The following is a 19,848-nucleotide window of genomic DNA, read 5'->3' as shown; positions in this document are numbered from 1 at the left end:
AGATTGGATGTGATGACGTGATGACCACGAAGATTCTTTAATGTTCCAGCGGTTGCATGAGATTTAGAGTAGGTGATCAGATTAAATGCGGGTTTTGGTTATTAAATACAAAGTGAAATTAATTTCCACTGTACTTCGGTATTGGGCTTCATTTTGAATGATGAGTATTTAGGTAATTGAACATGTGTAATTTCTATATTCAAATTTTACTCTTACTATTATATAAATATAAAAGGTAATTAAACATGTATAATTCTTTTAATATGATGAAGTTGCAAAAAACACAATTTCACTTTCTTAACTCTTGATGGGGTGAGAGTTTCAATGCCTTCATTAAGTATTTATCCTTAACCAATATCTCATTATTCATTCAACCTCCCTCTTAGAGATTATAATTGATTTATCATTACAAGAAAAACCTCTTATAAATACTCATGCCACTATTTATGAGAGATTGATCAGAAAAATCATGACCATAATTTGTATTGGATTGGGGGCCATTGAATTGAATGTAACAAATATATCTCTAAATTGAAGAAAATGTGTAATATGTATACACTAATAATGTAAATGTTTTTTACATTATCAACAAATCACCTACTATTAATTTATTAGCTATAATTAATTCTCAATTGTGAATAATATAATGACAGTGTAAAATGCACAAATTTAAACTCTTGGAGAAAACCAAATTTAAAGAGAATATATAAACACTATAACACTAAAAGGATAAGAAGGGATAGACAACTTTTAAGATTAGGATCCAATGACTAATGTGTAAAGACAACAGACTTACCTCATTGAATAACTCATCTAAAATGTAGTTTAAGGGACCACAAAATTATAAGATATAACATATCTATTTTGTATGAATATTCAACTACAAATTATAATATTTAATACAACTTATTATATTTGTTTTGATATTCATAATATCTAGACTACACATTATAAACGGGTACATATTTATTGTTCCACAGTTTGTGATACTTCATATGTTATGAGCTTATAATTGGTTAGAAAAATATATTTAAATTAAAATTGGGAAAAAAAAATCATATTAATAAATCATATTTTAGGTTTGGTAAATTGGGTAAAAATAAGTTAGAAAACGTGAAAATGATGCCTATTAAAGCTTTTTGTTGGTAATGCTAACTTCATTATCTTCTCCGTTTTGCAGTTATAACCCTAATTGGAACATCTCTCTCTCTCTCTAATATATATAATCTGCTGAACAACGAATTTTCCAACTACATTTTTCTTCGATAAATTAATAAATTTGTGCATAATTTATTTTGATAATCAAAATAAGCATTTCAAATTTGATAAATTTGGAAATGGTTGGAGGTGGAAGCAGAAAGGACAAAGGTTCATTGATGATCAGCAACACCAACGTGTTTGCAGCGTTAGATTCTCTCAAGAAGAAGAAGAAATCTGATAAGAAATCGGAAGGTAAGTCCTCAAAGGGATCGGAATCGGAATCGGAGCCACAAGTGTTTTGGGCTCCGGCACCGTTGAATGTGAAATCATGGGCTGATGTTGATGATGATGATGATTATTACGCCACCACTGCACCGCCTCAATCTGTTTGGAATGTTCCCCAGCCACACAGTAATGTTCCCAAACATGAAAGTTTTGAGGTATGTTCTTCAATTCTATATTTTTAGTGATGTTGTTGTTGTTCTGTTTTTTTATTCAATTGCTATGTATTTGTATGTTTAATTTACTTTAATTGTTTCATGCAATATTGCCATACATTCCATTATGATTTGGAATTTGGATATACTATAGGATATGTGATTTGGATGCTTGGTGAATTAGGAATGTCTGGAATAGAGTTTGAACTTTTTTATTCAGTAAATTGATTACTATGAATCTAATATACTCATCTATGGAATATTTTGTTGATTCTTCTTATAAATAAATATAAACAAGAAATATTTTGTTGTAAAAGCCTGTTGTTGGATTTTCCACACTTTGTCCATTGAGAATCCAGTGATCGACAATTCTTCACAAAATGACAATTACCATTTGTTGTAAATGCAACAGTGGTCAAGAATTTATTTTAACACCCATTATGCGCATGGATTGGAAACTGCCATTCCGCTTGTGGGGTAAGGATGCGTACATCAAGTGGGTACTTGTGCACTGAGCCGCCCATTATGTGCACGGAAAGGAATGAAAGATCCTGCTTGCTACTCGATAAGCCTTTAATTATGTCTATTGTTAGGGAATTTGAAGCATTATGGTGTTTCTATTGGCCATTTCAGTCTAAATATATTAAATGGTTTCACTTACATATTTTCTTGGTTCTCCTCTCTTCTAACTATGAAACTATCCTAAATTTGATCAATTCATCTTGTTGGGGTTTCTGTTGGTCTTCTTCTCACGTGTCCTAGTCCATTTTAGGCATAATTCTTCCATCTTTTCCTCAGTAGGCGCCACTCCTACTTTCTGTGTAATACATTAACCCATGATTATATTTATATTGTATGCTCACTCATCCAATGTAAAGTTCTCATATTTGCCACACTTATCATATGTTCTTGTTGGCACTTCATTGTCCAACATTTAGTACCGTTAAGGATTTTGTTTGCATTATGGTTGTGCAGTAGGATTTTGCTCTTACCTTGATAGGTACCTTTTGATTGGAAAGTGGAAATAATACCTGAAATATTGCTTTATTTCATACTCCCAGTTTAAATCCTATAATTTTCATCTCCATGCTCTATAATGTAATGAAACAATTTTTTGTGCTTGTGGAACAAAATGTTCGGGGATGCGAACTATAAATTTAAAATCATTATTGTTTACAAATGAAACACAAGGATGCTACGGAAGTTTTGAGGGTGCTTCCGTGCCCCTTAGGTAACACCCGATTCTGCACCTGGTATCATTACTGCTCAGATGGCTGGATGATTTTTCTGTTGTTCCAGATTTGGTACTTTATGATTGATAGGGTGTTCGCTGTGCAGGATAGTGAGAGTGAAGACATGTTAGATGAAGGGGATGATGATGTGGAGGAAGAGCATGATCCCGAACCAGATTACTCTATGAAACCTGAACCAGAGCTTCAGAAGCATAATGAAGTTCCTGCAGCACCAAAGGAGGCAGAACGTCACCTTTCCAAAAAAGAAAGGAAGAAGAAGGAACTTGCTGAGCTTGATGCTCTTCTAGCTGATTTTGGAGTTACACAGAAAGAGAGTATTGGTCAAGATGAGTCACAAGGTAACAATGTAGAACTTTGTGCCATATTATTTTCAAGGTTAAATATTTTAGGAGTTAAGGTTATTGGTCGAACATGGCATGCCTTACCTCTTTGATGTTTTTTTTTTATTTGTAAATTTTCCATTTCATTTATCCTCATTTTCTTCTTTTTGTACTACCATGTTTTCTGTTTAACTATGAATTGTTTTATTCAATGTTTGTTTTAATCAGCGAAAAGTAGAATTTCGGTGCTTGTCAAGATGCAATCATTTTAAGTTGCTTATTGTTGTTGAATCTTTGCTCAAATAAGCTATTGTGAAATTGTATTTACAGGTGTATCTCAGGATAAGAAAGGTGTTGAGGCTGATGAAGATGGAGAAAAGAAAGAAAATACCACGGTAGAGTCTAAGAATGCCAAGAAGAAGAAAAAGAAAGACAAGGCTTCCAAGGAGGTGAAAGAAACTCAGGAACAACCCAACAGCACAGATAAGAATAATGAGCCCAATGACACCACAGGTGCCGAAAATGTGGAGGAGGAAACAACTACTGTTGATATGAAAGAGCGTCTTAAGAAAATTGCTTCTGTAAAGAAGAAGAAATCTTCTAAAGAAATGGATGCTGCTGCAAAAGCTGCTGCCCATGAAGCTGTTGCAAGGAGAGCAAAGCTTGCTGCAGCAAAGAAAAAAGAAAAAAGCCATTATAATCAGCAACCTGTGCGGTAAAGGAACCCTGCTTCTTAACAACATTACAGGAATATGTATTTCTTGTTCATATGATTAAGCTAAATAAACATTGAGTTTAGGCTCTTGCCACTCAATTATAGTATTATTCCACTCGAACTACATACATTGTTGTTTACTGTTGTACTTTTGTCCTTGTGACTATCAATTAGTTCTGGCTTATGATGTTGAAGCTTATTCTAGGAAATTGTGTTTTTAGTAGTGGAAGCGGATCTGGTTTAATTCGCGAACCTGATTAATTCTAATCAAACTAAACTAAAATTGGCAGATTGGACTCGTTCGATAGATTGAATTAATTTTTTTTTAGTGAATCCAAGGTAGTTTGGGTCCAGTTTGAATTTCAGTTTTCTTAATCCAATTAACCCCAAGCAGACCAAACCATATTTTAAATGAAACACTTTAACATATTTGGGTTTCATTTTATATAATTTTCTAACATTACTCATCATTGATCCTAATATATTTCTAATTCTAAATTTCCAATTTCAACTCTTACCCTCTTCACCCACTGTCCAATTCTTTGTTCTTTGCCTTTTGATCATTCATTCATCTGTTCGTTTATCATTACTTGTTCATCCTCTCTTCTTTGTTTGCACTAGTTGACCTATTTTATATTGATGCTATTTTTTCTTGCCTAAGTATGGGCTTGACCCCTTCCTAGTCCTTCTTGCATTTTTCTAATAAGCAAACACTATAAAGAATGCATTAGCAAAGGGAAATTTATGAGCTTAAATTATTAATTTTTATTTTTAAGCATTGAATTTAAAGGTTTAGAGCCACATACAATGTCAGAGATTTAGATGAATATGAATTTTACAATCATTTATATCTCATTAATATTTTTAAAAAGCAGTCCATATTAGTATTTGTTATAAAAATTATGAAGTAATATTTGTTAATCTCACTTCATATTTCATTACCTTAGTTTTTTTTGTGGAAATAGATTTTTTTCTATATGCCCCCTAATTCTTGAAATATTTTTTTCCTAAAGTTAAGAGTGACCAAACCAAACCAAACTTTATGTTATTTGTTCAATCATATCAGAGTAATGTTATATTATCATATTAAACTCTTCTACTAAATCTTCTTACAAATTCTCCTATCCACAAGAAAGTAACATATGTCACTTGTAAATCAATCATAAATAAAGTATCACTGTGTGACATATGTCATTTTCTTTAGGTAAGAGAATATGTGGGATGTATGGTTGCAAAGTATGTTTCCTAAGTTTTGGCCAAAGAAAGAGCATGTTCTAAGATCTTTGTTCATGCAACTTGGGGGACTTGAGAATCTAACAGTTATTACATAACAGAATATGATATGCTATTCAATTGTCTTTCTGCAAAGAACATTAAATGATCACATAACTTTTACCCAAAAAATGATTGCATGAATACAATCAAAGCAAAACATGATTTTTCACAGACATCTTCACATTAATGTTTGATTCTTGTTTTTCACCAAAATCTCCAGGGATCTTTGTCCGGGGCAATATAGTTTTCTGTTGGACTTACAAGACGGAATGAACTCACTGTTTTTTCAAGGAAAGGCCCCACCTGCATCAAACATATTGTGGCAGTTTAATTTTGAATATTACCCTTATACATAGTTTAAATTTAATTTAAGCTAGAATTATCACTTTGAGATCATATTATGTCTTAATACCAGAAGATATTAGGTGTATGGAGTCAAGAACTTCATATCTATCACCATAAGATTCTACCACTTTTCGGTTCTAAATATACTCCCTTTGATCAATGAACAGTTTCTTTCTTTTATTCTTATTTTTCTTCTTTTATAAGTGTGACATGTTCTATTATTCTCAGACATATCCTGTTATGGATGACCAAACTATTGCCATGTTGCCTTAAAGAATTAGATGCACATGATCATCAGCGACGGAAGTGCTACATGTTTTAATGTTAATTCTACAAGTTTACATAATCATGCAGATCATATAATTGTGTATAAACACCATCCAAGAGAGAAGTGAGGAAGGGAGAGAGAGATGTACTTTTTTCCACTGTGGGCTGAGGGTTGAAGCATTGACAGAGTAAAAATAACCTGTAATCAAACGATTGGTTATAGCGGATGAGAATTTCTAGAATGCAACAGAAGAAAAATATAACTTCAGTCTTTGAAGTAGCATGAAGAAAAACCATGGCATTTGAGTTAGCTCATTGATGGGTCTTACAAAAATATATACAGGTAAAAATGTGTTTTCCTTTTTTCTTGTTTCCTTCTGTGGCCATAATAAGCATGGCTCTCATTGAATGAGAAGAGTGGAAAATGAAACAAAATCATCTACATAGGAACTGTCAAACACTTTGTATGAGTATGAAATGGAATGTCTTAGAAGTACAAACATATGAATAATCTATAGATGCATGTAGGATTAAGTGCAAACTACTGCGCCAAAAGCTATGGCTAGTGGCCAGGGTACAATTTATTTCCTTAAGGCTTCTCAGAACTACATCTGGCAACAGCTGCATCCATTACAAGCGTCATCGGCTGCGTTGCTAAGCCCATCAAATCCTAAGGGGACACTGACCAAATAAAGCCAATAATGCATGTTTTAAGTGTAAAAGTGGTAAAAAATGAGAGGATATACCATCTCTTTCAGCTGTTGTAGCAAGATAATGCCGGTAAATGTTGGAGTCTTGGGTCTGTGCAATCAAAATTTATTAATAAAAAATTAACGGTCACGCTTACCACATCATGGAAAATTTACCAAAGAGAAAATACTTACAAGCTTCGTTGGTGATTTCCGAACAAGGTATTCACAATACCAGTAAGGCTCGCCATCAATCTGTGAAGATTGGAGATACTGCAGGTAAGCTCCACTATGCATAAAATCTTAAATATGTACAAGTAATCACAATGTCTGATCTGTGGAGTATTCATTATCATTAACAAATAATACATGTTTATAGATTTTCCCCTTCCGTTCTTACTCAGAGTCAGACATATATGTTTATGCTATATGCATTTGATTGACAGTTATATTTGATGTTACATGCCAACAACTCTTTTCATCAGATAAAAATAACCAAGAAATAAATATTAGTAATTGATGCGTACTTCACTGGAATGTGTATCAAGAACTGAACTCTCAGCTAAACGCTGACTTGAGGTAACTCGCTGCAAAACATCGGAATTTGTAACTATCAGTACAAATTTGAAGACTTTTAGATCTCAAGCAAATAACCTTTGTGGTGATGCATGTAGTTGAATGTTACCCTTGTGTCTATATAAGAAACTTGCACAAGGCCATGATACCTCGCATATGTAAATCATATTGATCTCAACATGAGACATGTTTCCTAAACTAATGATTTGAAGCCTGAGTAATATTTTAACAGTTATATAACTTACGTTTTTGCATGGTATAATGATATTTTCACCCTAGTTTTCGTGCCCAAGAATATAGATCGTAACAACGAAAATCTACTACAAAAATAAAATAGGTTTGCCGTTTGCATGTGGTTTCGCAACGAAAACAATTCCAATATCATGTTATTATGTTAAAACTTCTTCAAAGCTTAAGCTACGCAACAGAGGTCAACAATATTTTAACCAAATCGAGAATCACTGTCAACCCGAGCCTGTGAAAGTCATTGAAACACAGAAGATTAATTAAATGTGCCATATTACTGTTGCTTATCTGGTTCTCCTAAGTTTCCAGGGAAGTGATAAGCTCTGATGAGTGATGACTAAAAATCTAAATTTTAATTAATACAAAGAGCAAAGTAGATGCTGCTTGTAGTTAAAATTGAATCCAATAAGCATGAACTTTGTTTCATGACTCATGACTTAACAAGTTCAACAGAGTGTTAAAAAGACAAAGGAATAGCATTATCAAAAAATTCAATAAGTAATGAAGAAGTGACATGTTACCAGTGCAGACTTGTCAGATAAAACTGAATCGGCAACATCTTTTGCAGTCCATGTACTCTTATCGTTCGACTTTATAAAGCTTGGATTTGGAGGACCTATCTGAATTTAACACCAAAATCTTATAAATCTTTGAATATATACTAAAACTTCATGCATCAAGTATGAGGTTAAGAAAATACCGTGACAGAGATGATGAGATTGTCAATGATATCAACACGTTCAGACACAATGCGCAGGCGTGCATCGGCTGTATAGAATTTACAAAACAATGATTAATCCAGACAATGAAAATTACAACAACAACAAAAACCATCCAGTATCATTATGTACAACTTCAAGACCAGCATGGACTAGTGACAAGTACCTATCATTTACATATTTTAATGCACAAAGAAAGAGTTTAATGTGCATGTATCAGTGGCAAAAAGTTTAACATGAAACATAACCTTAATTCTGAAATTCTTTGGTAAGATAAACTTTCCTTGTAAAGAAACAACAAAACTTACGAGAAAGTGGTGCAGCTGACGAATACCGTTCCGGCTTTCGGGATTCTACCCTTTAAATATACGAAGAGTTAGCTTCCTACAGTCTAAGGATATCTTTAAAACATAAATAAGAAACAATGAAGGAAATTTTTCAGCCAACAAGTGGAACTGTAAATCAATTGTAGTGCAATTAGATACACTAGAACCAAATGTTGTTTAGTCCAATTGAGTCAAGACTTCACTTAACATATGTTATTACTAGTAGTGAAAATTGTTACATGGATACAAAATATTTGGCAAAAGTGAAAGTAGTTGGCATACCATTTGAAGACAAATTTCTTAGAAGGCAACTCAACAGGATATAGGTATGAATATGCATTTACTTCATCTGTGAATAAAGCCATTTTGGGCTCTTCCTCAGCAAGAGTCACTGCAAGAGAAGCTAAGAGTTGAAAAACACACAAACACATACACATATATATAGTACAATATCTACGTATCGTCAATGTAAAGATTTATACACGGTCATTGCATGGTTCACTGTTCATTTGTATTACTTATCGTCAATGGTGATTAAATATGAATGATAGTTAGATAATATAATGACAGTATATAAAAGTCAAATGATGATTAAACATTAACATGCCTTATTATCTTTCTGAAGAAATAAGCACCAAAATCATACAGAAAATGGAAGAGAGAGAAATACCAGAAAGAGGGGTTGTTAGAGATAGAGAAGTTAGGCCCAAGAGCATCAAATCCCTTCTCAAAATCCTATTTTGCGAAGTGGGTTCTAAAGCAGAACATGAAAAGACTCGTTTTTTATAGGATAATGGAGAATTATTATGGCTAAGGAACACTCTAGTGTAGTTTCTGATGGAAAAAAACAATGGGTAAAAAGTTAGAGAATGAAATAATGGAAAAAACATAGAATAGATAAAAAAAAAAGAAGAATTGAAGGATATACATACCGGAAGATAAGATTAGTGGGAGAAGGAAAGAGAATATGAGTGGGGAAGAGAGAAAGAGAGAGGAATGAAGAGTGTAAAACCATTGCAATGGTACTATTTCTTTTGCTTAGTTTCTTCTCTAGTGTTGTAACATTATCTCAATTTCTTCAACAATTCATGTAACCAAAAAAAATTGATCTTCTAACACTGTCCCAGAAGCTGTTAACAAATGAGAAGATAACTAAGAGGATAAGAAAAAAGGTGAGGGAATTACAAAGTTTATTAATATTATTATGTGTCAAAATTATTGAAAATAAATAAATTATTCACTCCCTTTGCCACTTGTAAATTGTAAATATTATATGTGTTGGTACAGTGATGTAAGACCCACTAAATATAACTAAAATGTCAAAATTTTGATTCTTGAAAGCAATATATGTTGAAAGGAATAAATACAAACCTTGAAAAAAAATTAGTTACTTACCCAAAAATTGATAAGATTTCATTAATAGTACCAAAAAAATTACAAATATTATAGTTGTCAAATTATATAGTTATCTATTATTGAAATTTTTCAACTCATGTTTTTCTATTTCCTTCTAATTAGTTTCAACATGTATTAAATAAAATTATTTTAATTCAATTTTTATATAATTTGCTGACTTCTTAAATTGGATGCATAACATTAATATCATTCCTGAGTATCTTGGAAAAAATTGCATGGGATTTTTTAGTAAAATAAAAAACCTAAAACCTTTAATATTTTTCCTTCAAATTTTGGGTTTAAAATATAAATGGTAATTTTGGGTTTAAAATATAAATGGTAATTTTGGGTTTAAAATATAAATGGTCATGTTCTACACCATCAAATCAAATTATTAAGTATATAAAGATCATGGTAGAATAAAATTATGTTCAAAGCTTATATTGAATGGACATAATGTTTGAACTCTAACCTAACTCTAAGCTTGAATATATTAGATTATTTGTGTGTTCCAACTATAGATGGCCAAAGCAATAGAAGGAATATGATAAAATTATACTCACTTCATCTTAATGATCTATAAAACTTATAGATAATGAATGTATTTTTTCCTTCCAATAAAATTATGGTGTAACAATTCCACATGGTTTTATTATAAAAATATGTGTAAGTGATATATTGGATATTAATAAAAACTAATGATAACAAAAAAAACTTTAGTAGTTGAATGAAGCAATATTTTTTATAAAAAATATATATTATTGGTTCAAATAATGTGAGTATGTATATAATATTATTTAAAAGATATTAGGGCTTTGTTGATGATGAAGATATGATACATAAAATTTTGATAAAAGTAGGATATAAGATTGATAGCTCTTACATATATAATGTTTGATATGTATTATATAACCCATCAAATAAAGATAGAACATTATATGTAACAAGAACATAGGCCATGCATGAAGTGCTCTCGCATATTTATTTGTGTCTGAAGCCGACTCGTGTATTTAGAGCTTTTAGAAGCTTTTGGGTACTTAGAGTCTAAAGAGACCTAAGATACTTAGAGTTTGGGGAATGATTCACGTACTTATGTTCAGGAGTTTGAGGATGCTAAGTTAAAATAATATTTGGAATCTAGATATGCTTTCTATACTTGTAAATTTAAATTTGTAATTTAATTACTTCGTTATTTAGGTCGATAAATTTGGTTCATGAACTAAATGAGTCGAACTTGAGCTCGTTAAATAAACGAACTCAACTTGAGCTGAATACAGTTCGTCTCGTTAGGTTCATGAGTTTGCTCGATATATACATATAAACAAGATCATTTATATATATATAACATTTTGTAATATTTTTAAAAATGTATTAATTATTTGAGTTATCCAAATGAACCAATTCGAACTGAACTGAGTAGTTCGCGAACTTTAGTCGAATCGAACTTGAGCTAAAAAAATAACACATATCGAGCTTGAGTCGAGTTTTGAGCTAAGCAAGTCCTTATCGAGTTGAATCGAGCTAAACTCTATTTTGACTTGATTCAGCTCATTTCCAACCCTAGTGCGAAAGATGATATATAGTCGTAAGTTTTAGTGAGGCATGATAAATTTTATGTATCCATACTATTAAATATTGACTTAAAAGAAAAAGAGAATGATGTGGCAAAAGAAGTGGCTATGGTGAATCCTTCTTGTGGCCAAGTAAAATGAGTGACTATAGTAGAACCTTTTTTGTAGGCAATGAGAAGAAGAGGTTGTGGTGAAACATATTTGTTTTTGGCCAATGACCATACAATCTTAAAGGCTTTGGCTATAAATAGGAATGCTCCAAGCCATTGTAAGACACACCAATATTCTAGCATTGATGCATATTCTCTCTTCTTCTCTTGTTCTAATATTGTGAGAAATATTTTAGTGTTTAAGATATACTTAAGTGAGAGTGATATTGATTGTACTTGGGTTTTGGGAAGTGAGTGAAACATTTGAGTGAACTCGTAATTCTCTTTTATCATAATGATAATATCATTGTTGCTCTTCAACCGTAGACATAGGCAAATTGCTGAACCACGTTAATTTATCAATGTCATTTTTTCTATTATATTTTCTCCATTTATCTTCCGCTAGAACCCATACTCTTAAAGTTTCCTATCTATATTGTGTATTTGTGTAACCAAATGTGTATCCTAACCAAGTGTTTATCAACTTGTCTTAACATTAGTGCAGTGTAAGTATTTGTGCTCTCCATATTTATTCGAACAAAGTTAACCTATCTGTAATGAACAAATGTTAGTCAAGTGAGAATTATTTGACAATCTAGTCCTTTAAATGATGATATACACTATCAAATTCCCTTTTTATGTTCATCATGTCTCTCATACATATATCATAATTAGATGCTCGTTTCTTACTTAATTATAATACAAGATAAATAATATATGATATCTTATTAGGCAGTAGCACCAAACATAGGCTATTACAAGATAGGTTAATCTATCATATGAATGGTGACAAAATATAATTATACTTTTAATAGATTAAATTTCCACTGTCAAAATAATTAATTTATTGAATTTTATTTCTAAAAATAATCACTAATAGCAAACTCTCAATTTCCTTTTTTTCTTTACATACTTATCATTTTCGTTTATCAATTTTAAAAAAAATTCATTTATATTAATATATAATTAATATTCATGTCAATATATAAATAAGAATTAATGGATAATTCATATTTGCTTGATTTTCCAATTCCACTAAATTAGGTGAGAGAGGAAAAAGTATTCTCCAAATCCAAAGTAATAATATATATATAAACTTCATCTCTCTCTTTCTATTAACCACTTCTTCTCAATTATTTGGGTTTCACTTTCGCATTTCAAACTCTACCCTGGTTCGTTCTCATTCTCCTTTTTCAATCTATTTTCCTTTTCCTTAACCGTTATATATTTTCAATCTATTTCCCTTTTCCTTAACCGTTATATATTTTCAATCAACATGATCCATTTATCCATGTTATACACTTGTTAATCATATGTGATCGCTCAAGTTTTTATCTTTTTGAAAAGGAATTGCTAAAAAAGAATACCCAATATCGTTTTTTTCTGGGTTCTTGTTTTCTTTGATCTTCTGTTATTAGTTATTGCTCATGCCTGATATAAAAATATGATCTTTTTATTTGAGGAGTGAATGTTGTTATGATCCTTATGAAGGGTAGCAGGAAAAAAAATTAAATTTGATTCAGGATCCTGATCTATTGATTGGTTGAAATTTTTACCTTTTTGACTAATTTTTATACTGTTTATTTGATTATATATCAGAGAAAAAAGAAGAAAAAGGAGAAGATTTGTTAAACTATCTGAATCAATTCCAAGAAGCCCAGAATGTCTTCTTTGAATCCATATGCAGCTTCATATGTGCCACTACAGAAAAATGAACCATCTGGTGTAACTTTTGGAACAGAAAAAGGTTCCAAGAATCATGATGGGAGGAACCTTTTTTATTCTAGCACTTCTGCTTCCAATAATATGCCTGGTGATTTTCAACCTGCATCCAATTCTTACGGTTCGTCGTCGCAGAATGCGGCACCGTTGACAGATGACCTTTTTACAGATGAAGATCACCTTGACTTGGATATTGAATTTCTGAAAATGTCATTTCCTGATATATCTGAGCAGTCCCTTAGAGATGTCTACGTGTTAAACGAGGATGACTTGGATGCCGCTATTGACATGTTGAATCAACTTGAGGTAGTGTTCTATGTTTTTAGACTTCAAATGTATTCATCAATTGATGGTAAAATGTTGAATCGATCTAGAACCGTTGTTTGGTCTATATGTGTGTTTGAATGTTGAATCACTGAATATGGTATTGTATTGGCATGATACTGATGGAAATTTGTGTGTTTCAACTTGAACATATTTATAAAGAAAAAATAATAACTAATTGAATAAGTGATTCCGCACCTTCCGTTTCCATGTTTCCCTTTCAATTCCCTTTATCCTTGAAGATTGACATCTTCAGATGGTGGTGCACAGGAACAAAGGTTTTTATGCCATCTTAACGTTGTTGAACCTCACCAAGTGATTTGAGTTTACCAAAGGCAAAGCTTGAATTTTAGAATTGTGATCGATTTCTTCTCGTATTTCTTATCTTCCTGCTTCATTTGTTATTATGGTTAATTTTTCCCATTTACTATGATTGTCTTGTTTATTCCACTTGTTTCTTTTGATTCTTCCTTTCCCCTTCTCTTCTTTTGTTTTTATTCTAGGGATTGGACTGTTAAATATTACACATCACTGGTTGGAACCCGATAAAGTCGAAGATTTGTTATAAACAACTATACCGTTCTCATTTCTTTGTTGTACAAGCATACTATAATGGGAGTCAAATGTTATGAGTGCTCTTATATAGTTCCCATACCCTTACCTATTAATGTTCGTCACCTCGACTTCGTCCTATTTGTTTCCTGATATAATGAATTGCTAGAATTATCATACATTAGTCGATTTGTCAAGCACTACCTTGGGAATGAATACATTTAGAATATGATAATAGGGAGTTTATTGTTACGAGTTATGACTACTCTCTTATAGTTCCCCTTCCCTTTCCTATTAGTGTTTGGCCTATCTGTTTCCTTTTAAAGTGAATCGATAGAATCAACATATCTGTTTCCTGTAATAATGAGTTAATGTCACTTAAACACATTTAGTAAAATCCAAGGTGCTGCTTTTTATGTTATACATTTTGACTGGCTATTGTTTTCTTACAGTTTGATGATGATGTTGATTCTTCTGGAAGTCTCCCAGACACACTGGATATTGGCGATGTTTCAGAACCTGTCGTATCAGCTGATTCTGCTTCGTCGAAACAGAAGAATGTTGCAGCTGAAGCCAGTACTTCATCTAATCCCTCGGCGTCAAGCAAGTTATCATGAATGAATATGTAACTCACTCTGTTGGGTTAAGTGTAGAAATATGAAATATTACCTATCCGAAATGACTTACATATATAGTTTGGTTTAGTGGTTTGTATAGTTCTGAGCTCATTCTGTTTTGCTCATGGTCTGAAATGTTATATTTTGATTGGTTATTCTAGCAGTGTGAAATCTTACAGCTTTCAATTGTAGCCAAAAAAAGGTACAAAAAAAAATAGAGAATATCCAAATGAAGATGGTTTTTGTTTGGGATTAGTATCAGGTTTTTGTCAAAGCTGTGTACTATTATGAGATACTTTGAGGTTTTGCAGTAAATAATACAGAAATATTATGCAACTTTTCATTCCTGGCTCTTGCAATGACAAAATTTGGCTGTGATATACAGCAGAGAAACTAGAGTAAATGTCATGAAAATCTTCAAGTTTTTTAATATTGGAATTTGACTAGGGATAGCTAGAAGGTTTTTATTGAAGTAGAACATTGTTTTATTAAATAAATCAAGTTAAAAGAATTTTTATTTTGGATGAAAGAGAGTCTCAAGAATAAGGTTATTTACAAGTTCAAAGTTAGTAGTGATCTTTTCTGGTATTAGAGAGATAAATGCAAAGTTAAGCTTAATAAAAATAAATTTTCAAGAGTTCAATTTTTTATTTATTTATTAAATAATTTATGAAATTCTATCTCACAACCCAATTCGTAATTAGTCACTCTCCTTAGTAAAGAAGATTGTGTATATCTATTCCACCAACCTAGCTTCGGGCCTTATACATTAAATTGTATTATTCATTGGTACTCTATTATACTATCAACCGGCTCAATATCCAAAAATAGTATCAACAACTAATTTTACTTTTTAAAAATTGTGTTATATAGTCACAAACCATATTGTACCCTTTTAGAATTAATAATGGACTCCAACTCGAAATCATGTTAACAATGGACAAAGGAAAAAGAAAGAATGTTGGAAGCATATTGTACCTGTTATATAGTCATCATGTTGGAAGCATGCAATTTCCAGAATGCATTTAAGACCAAACATGGTGCATGAATAATATTCGACCAGAAACACCAAAGTAAATGAACTCCAACAACTAAATATATCATTTTCTCTCATCCATATTTATCCTTTTTGTTTCAACCACTTCTTCATCTCTTGTAATGAAATGATAAGAATTTAATGCATGCATACACTTGAAACCCAAAGACAAACTCATGAGTTTCTAAATTGTTGTCAGTTTGACTTAACTAAATCTTTTTGGCTTTGTTGGTCGTGAAGATTTATAGTTTTCATGGCACTTGTTCATGTTGAAAGGACCCTCTTATGAAAAATGGTTGATTTCATGATGAAAAGGGTTTATATATGATTGAAGATTGAAATATATTTGTGGAAGAAGAAAAGAAAAAATGGGTGTGGATTATTACAATATATTACATGTGGAGAGAAATGCAACAGAGGATGATCTGAAGAAAGCATATAGAAAATTAGTCATGAAATGGCATCATGATAAGAACCCTACAAATAAAAAAGAAGCTGAAGCCAATTTCAAGCACATTTCTGAGGCCTATGAGGTAACCAATCCCTTCCATATCATATTATACATATATACCATATATGTATATATTAGCATTTGGAATTATAATGTCAATGGTAATGATTTGGTAAGTAGAATAGGGATGAAAAAGGAAAGATTATATATAAGAGAAATTGGTTATTTTATATGCATGGCCAAAAAATGATAAATGTTTGTGTAGATTCTGTGCCTGCATGATGATATGAATGTTGCAAGAGGGATTTGTTAGGCTTTTTAGCTCTATAAAAGACGGTATAGTGCACGAGACTCCCACCTAATGAGATATGAGGAGGGTAAATGCAAGCAGACTTATCTCGCAAGCTAAGAGGTTATTCTCAGGATTTAAACCTATAACTACATATTCACTAAGCAACAACCTTACCGTTGTGTCAAACTCACTCTCTTCCTCTCTTCAGCTCTATCATATGTGCACATATTTTCTCAAGCGATTGGACTTGTGAATCAGTGCTCCATCAACATTAATTACTTGAGGTTGATTTCCATTTTTGAAATCCATGCCCAAAAAATGAATGATGAAAAAGCTATCCTATTTTTCTTTTGCTTTATACTCTTTCATAATATCTGTCAATTTTAAAAGAATCATAGTTTATTTGTCACTTTAGAAAACTAAGAATGCATTACTTATTAACTTTATCCTTCTTTAATGATAGAGAAATAATGGATAGGGGTGGTATTTTAGTCAAATATAGTTATATTTCCTCCAAAAATTAGAGTATTATGCTAATCAGTATCCTTGGTTACGGATTCAATAATAGAAAATTTGCATTAGAAAGAGGTGATTCAATACTTTGAAAATTCTAATGTGTACTATCAGTAGTAGTGAGTATAATGCTAGAGACAAGAGAGTTTTACCCAACAGTGACAAACCTTGTCCTCTAATTATTGGTAGGGATAACAACATGGGCTTGGCCCGAAAGGTCAACCTGTTTGGATTGACATTTTAGCATGTTGGGCTGGGGATTTGAGCCCTTTTAGCAATAAAGGTCGGACCGGACCAACCCATATTTTGCCGGGCTGGCCCGTATTACCACTCCTAACCTTGTGGTCAGTAGATAAAGTATGTACCTTGTTGTCAAGAGTTGAGATACATTATCATCACTCTTGTTATGGACATTTTTAAATATTAGACGTGCCACATATTTAGTACCATGCTTAGTAAATTATACAAATTTATAATGTAATGTAAAGTGACATGTTTAAGATATAATGAGTTGGAGAAAATCTGAGAAAATTTATTCTCAGGTATTAAGTGATCCTGAGAAAAGAGCAATTTATGATCAATATGGAGAAGAAGGGTTGAAAGATAGGCCACCACCTGGTTATGATGAACCAAGTGGTTTTAATCCAAGAAATGCACAAGATATTTTTGCAGAATTCTTTGGAAGTAGCCCTTTTGGATTTGGTTCATCAGGACCAGGCAGGTCTATGAGGTTCCAATCTGATGGAGGAGCAGGAACATTTGGTGGATTTAATGCATCTGAAAATCTTTTTAGAACATATAGTGAAAGGCCTAATAATGTGCTAAAGAAGCCACCACCTGCTGAGAGCAAATTGCCTTGCAGTTTGGAAGAGTTGTACTCTGGATCTACAAGGAAAATGAAGATCTCAAGGACTGTCATAGATACCAATGGGTAAGTATAATCATCTTAACCTCCATCAGCCTGATGCAGCCCAAATGTGGTCCGATGCAATTGCGTTGCAGTCGCACCATTATGATCCAGTATCACACCTCAATTACGGTGTAATGCGGTTGTGGCGATCACCGCAAGCACAATATTACGGCCGCATCAAGAATCATCATAGATAGTAGCATCACTCATCTAAGGTGTGCAAAAAACAAGGTCTAGTTACCTCTAATTAAACCGTGAAATCTATGCACTATCAATTTATGTGTGTGAATGAGTTTGTGTTAAGACTGGTATCAATTGATAAAAGAAAAGATGAGCTGAAGATAGAAAAGAATTGCCCCTAACCCAGAATCAAGAGATTCTGTTAGGGTTCTAGATTTATTATTGAAGAAAGAGTAGAATTACAAGAGAGAATTGAGTGCCTTGGATCCCACGATCCAATCCCTACTTCTGATTCCAAATCAGAGAATACCTTCTAACTACCTCCCCTTACTAACTACCTTTCTACTTATAGAACCCTAACTTCCCTTAACTAACTAACTGCCTAAAGGTGGAGAGGAAAGTTTGTTATCACTAAACCAAACTTTCCTTTTCCCTCTAGAGTACACATTTTTAATAACAGGTGGCATCCTAACAGATTGCCCCCTATCACTGCTTCTCCATTTTATCATGATGTCAAGGACCCACAGGTTCATTCATATCATTCTTCAATTTTCTTTTAACACTCCATTTTATGTTTTTTAATAATTCTTTTGGGGTGCCTTTTCATGACTTGACAGTGGAGTTTCATATAATTTTCAGGCTGAGTTAATAGAACCAGCACTGAAGGGAACTCTAAATGTTCTTAATTCAATCGCGAAATCACCTAGTGTGAAACGTGTTGTTTTGACGGTCTAGTTGCTAGGGATTTCAACTTGTAAGGTTGTAGTTTTAAGTACACCCACTCATCTTCTTCAAACTCAACTTCTCTTCTATGCTTATTAGCTGCCTGTTTCATCAGGTTTTGCCTTAGCCAAGTTCAGCTTTAGTTCCTCCAGAATTCTGTCCCTGGTAGTCAAGAGTTGATTCACCTCCTCTACCTTAGAAGGGACTGTTCCAGCCTTAATCAATACAGGGGGATCCCTGCCATACAGGGCTTTAAAAGGAGACATCCCAGAAGATCCATTTTAGTTGGTGTTGAACCAAAATTCTGCCCAATGCAACCAGTCTATCCACTGTTTAGGCTTAGATCCAATAAAACACCTCAAGTAAGTTTCCAAGCATCTGTTCGTGACCTCTGTTTGACCATCAGTTTGTGGATGGTAGGAGGTGCTGAGCTTAAGTTTTGTCCCTGCTAATTTGAAGAGCTCCTTCCAGAAATTGCTAAGAAACAAAGGGTCTCTATCAGAAACTATGGTAGAGGGAAAACCATGTAATTTGACTATCTCCTTGAGGAACAAGGTGGCCACCTCCTTAGCAGAATAGGGATGACCTAAGGCAAAAAAGTGAGCATACTTGGTCAATCTATCCACCACTACATATATGGTGTCCTTACCTTTAATTCTTGGCAATCCTCCTATGAAATCCATGGAAATATCCATCCAAACTTGCTGAGGGATGGGTAAAGGATGAAGCAGCCCAGCAGGGGATAGGGTAGAATATTTGCACCTCTGGCAGACCTCACAAGCCTCCACAAAGGCCTTGATGTCCCCTTTCATCCCTATCCAAAACAGAAAATTGGAAATTCTTTTGTAAGTTCTAAAATAACCTGAGTGGCCACCCATAGAAGAGGCATGATATTCTGCTAAAATTATAGGTGAATCCTTTGATAAAACCAACCCCCCTTTATAGTATAAGATGCCCTGTCTAAGCTCATAATCTGGATGGGAAATAAGGTTGGCCAACAAATCTTGTATCACCTTCTTCCATCTAGGGTCTTGCTGTAATTCTT

General features: G+C 32.9%; 3 protein-coding genes and 1 pseudogene across 5 annotated transcripts; 3 read left to right on the top strand and 1 right to left on the bottom strand.

Moving 5' to 3' along the window:
• LOC109343694 (cylicin-2-like) lies at positions 1,147-4,134 on the top strand. 2 transcript variants are annotated; one of them, XM_019582118.1, is made up of 4 exons: positions 1,147-1,338; positions 1,371-1,640; positions 2,976-3,228; positions 3,541-4,134. In XM_019582118.1, the coding sequence occupies exons 2-4, from the start codon at positions 1,377-1,379 to the stop codon at positions 3,927-3,929; spliced, it is 906 nt and encodes a 301-aa protein (XP_019437663.1). In that variant the 5' UTR covers positions 1,147-1,338; positions 1,371-1,376; the 3' UTR covers positions 3,930-4,134. The 2 variants fall into 2 exon arrangements, with proteins under 2 accessions (XP_019437663.1, XP_019437662.1); XM_019582117.1 differs by having other exon boundaries at positions 1,147-1,640.
• On the bottom strand, positions 5,234-9,421 carry LOC109343691 (psbP domain-containing protein 5, chloroplastic). The gene is made up of 11 exons (XM_019582112.1): positions 9,301-9,421; positions 9,039-9,202; positions 8,651-8,759; positions 8,351-8,400; positions 8,024-8,091; positions 7,845-7,943; positions 7,029-7,088; positions 6,697-6,756; positions 6,559-6,613; positions 5,962-6,011; positions 5,234-5,503 (listed from the first exon to the last, which is right to left on the bottom strand). The coding sequence occupies exons 1-11, from the start codon at positions 9,381-9,383 to the stop codon at positions 5,405-5,407; spliced, it is 897 nt and encodes a 298-aa protein (XP_019437657.1). The 5' UTR covers positions 9,384-9,421; the 3' UTR covers positions 5,234-5,404.
• Positions 12,558-14,945, top strand: LOC109343693 (polyadenylate-binding protein-interacting protein 5-like). Of its 2 annotated transcripts, none has more exons than XM_019582116.1 (3): positions 12,558-12,655; positions 13,095-13,511; positions 14,534-14,945. In XM_019582116.1, exons 2-3 carry the CDS (start codon positions 13,146-13,148, stop codon positions 14,696-14,698), a joined length of 531 nt encoding a protein of 176 aa, XP_019437661.1. In that variant the 5' UTR covers positions 12,558-12,655; positions 13,095-13,145; the 3' UTR covers positions 14,699-14,945. The 2 variants fall into 2 exon arrangements, with proteins under 2 accessions (XP_019437661.1, XP_019437660.1); XM_019582115.1 differs by having other exon boundaries at positions 13,083-13,511.
• The window catches only part of LOC109343690, a 7,470-nt pseudogene continuing 3,631 nt past the window's right edge, over positions 16,010-19,848 (top strand).

Source organism: Lupinus angustifolius, chromosome LG03 (genome assembly GCF_001865875.1).
Source record: "Lupinus angustifolius cultivar Tanjil chromosome LG03, LupAngTanjil_v1.0, whole genome shotgun sequence".
Classification (NCBI taxonomy): Eukaryota; Viridiplantae; Streptophyta; class Magnoliopsida; order Fabales; family Fabaceae; genus Lupinus; species Lupinus angustifolius.
The sequence above is the reverse complement of the archived record's forward strand: the minus strand, read 5'-3'. Positions and strand labels throughout refer to the sequence as shown.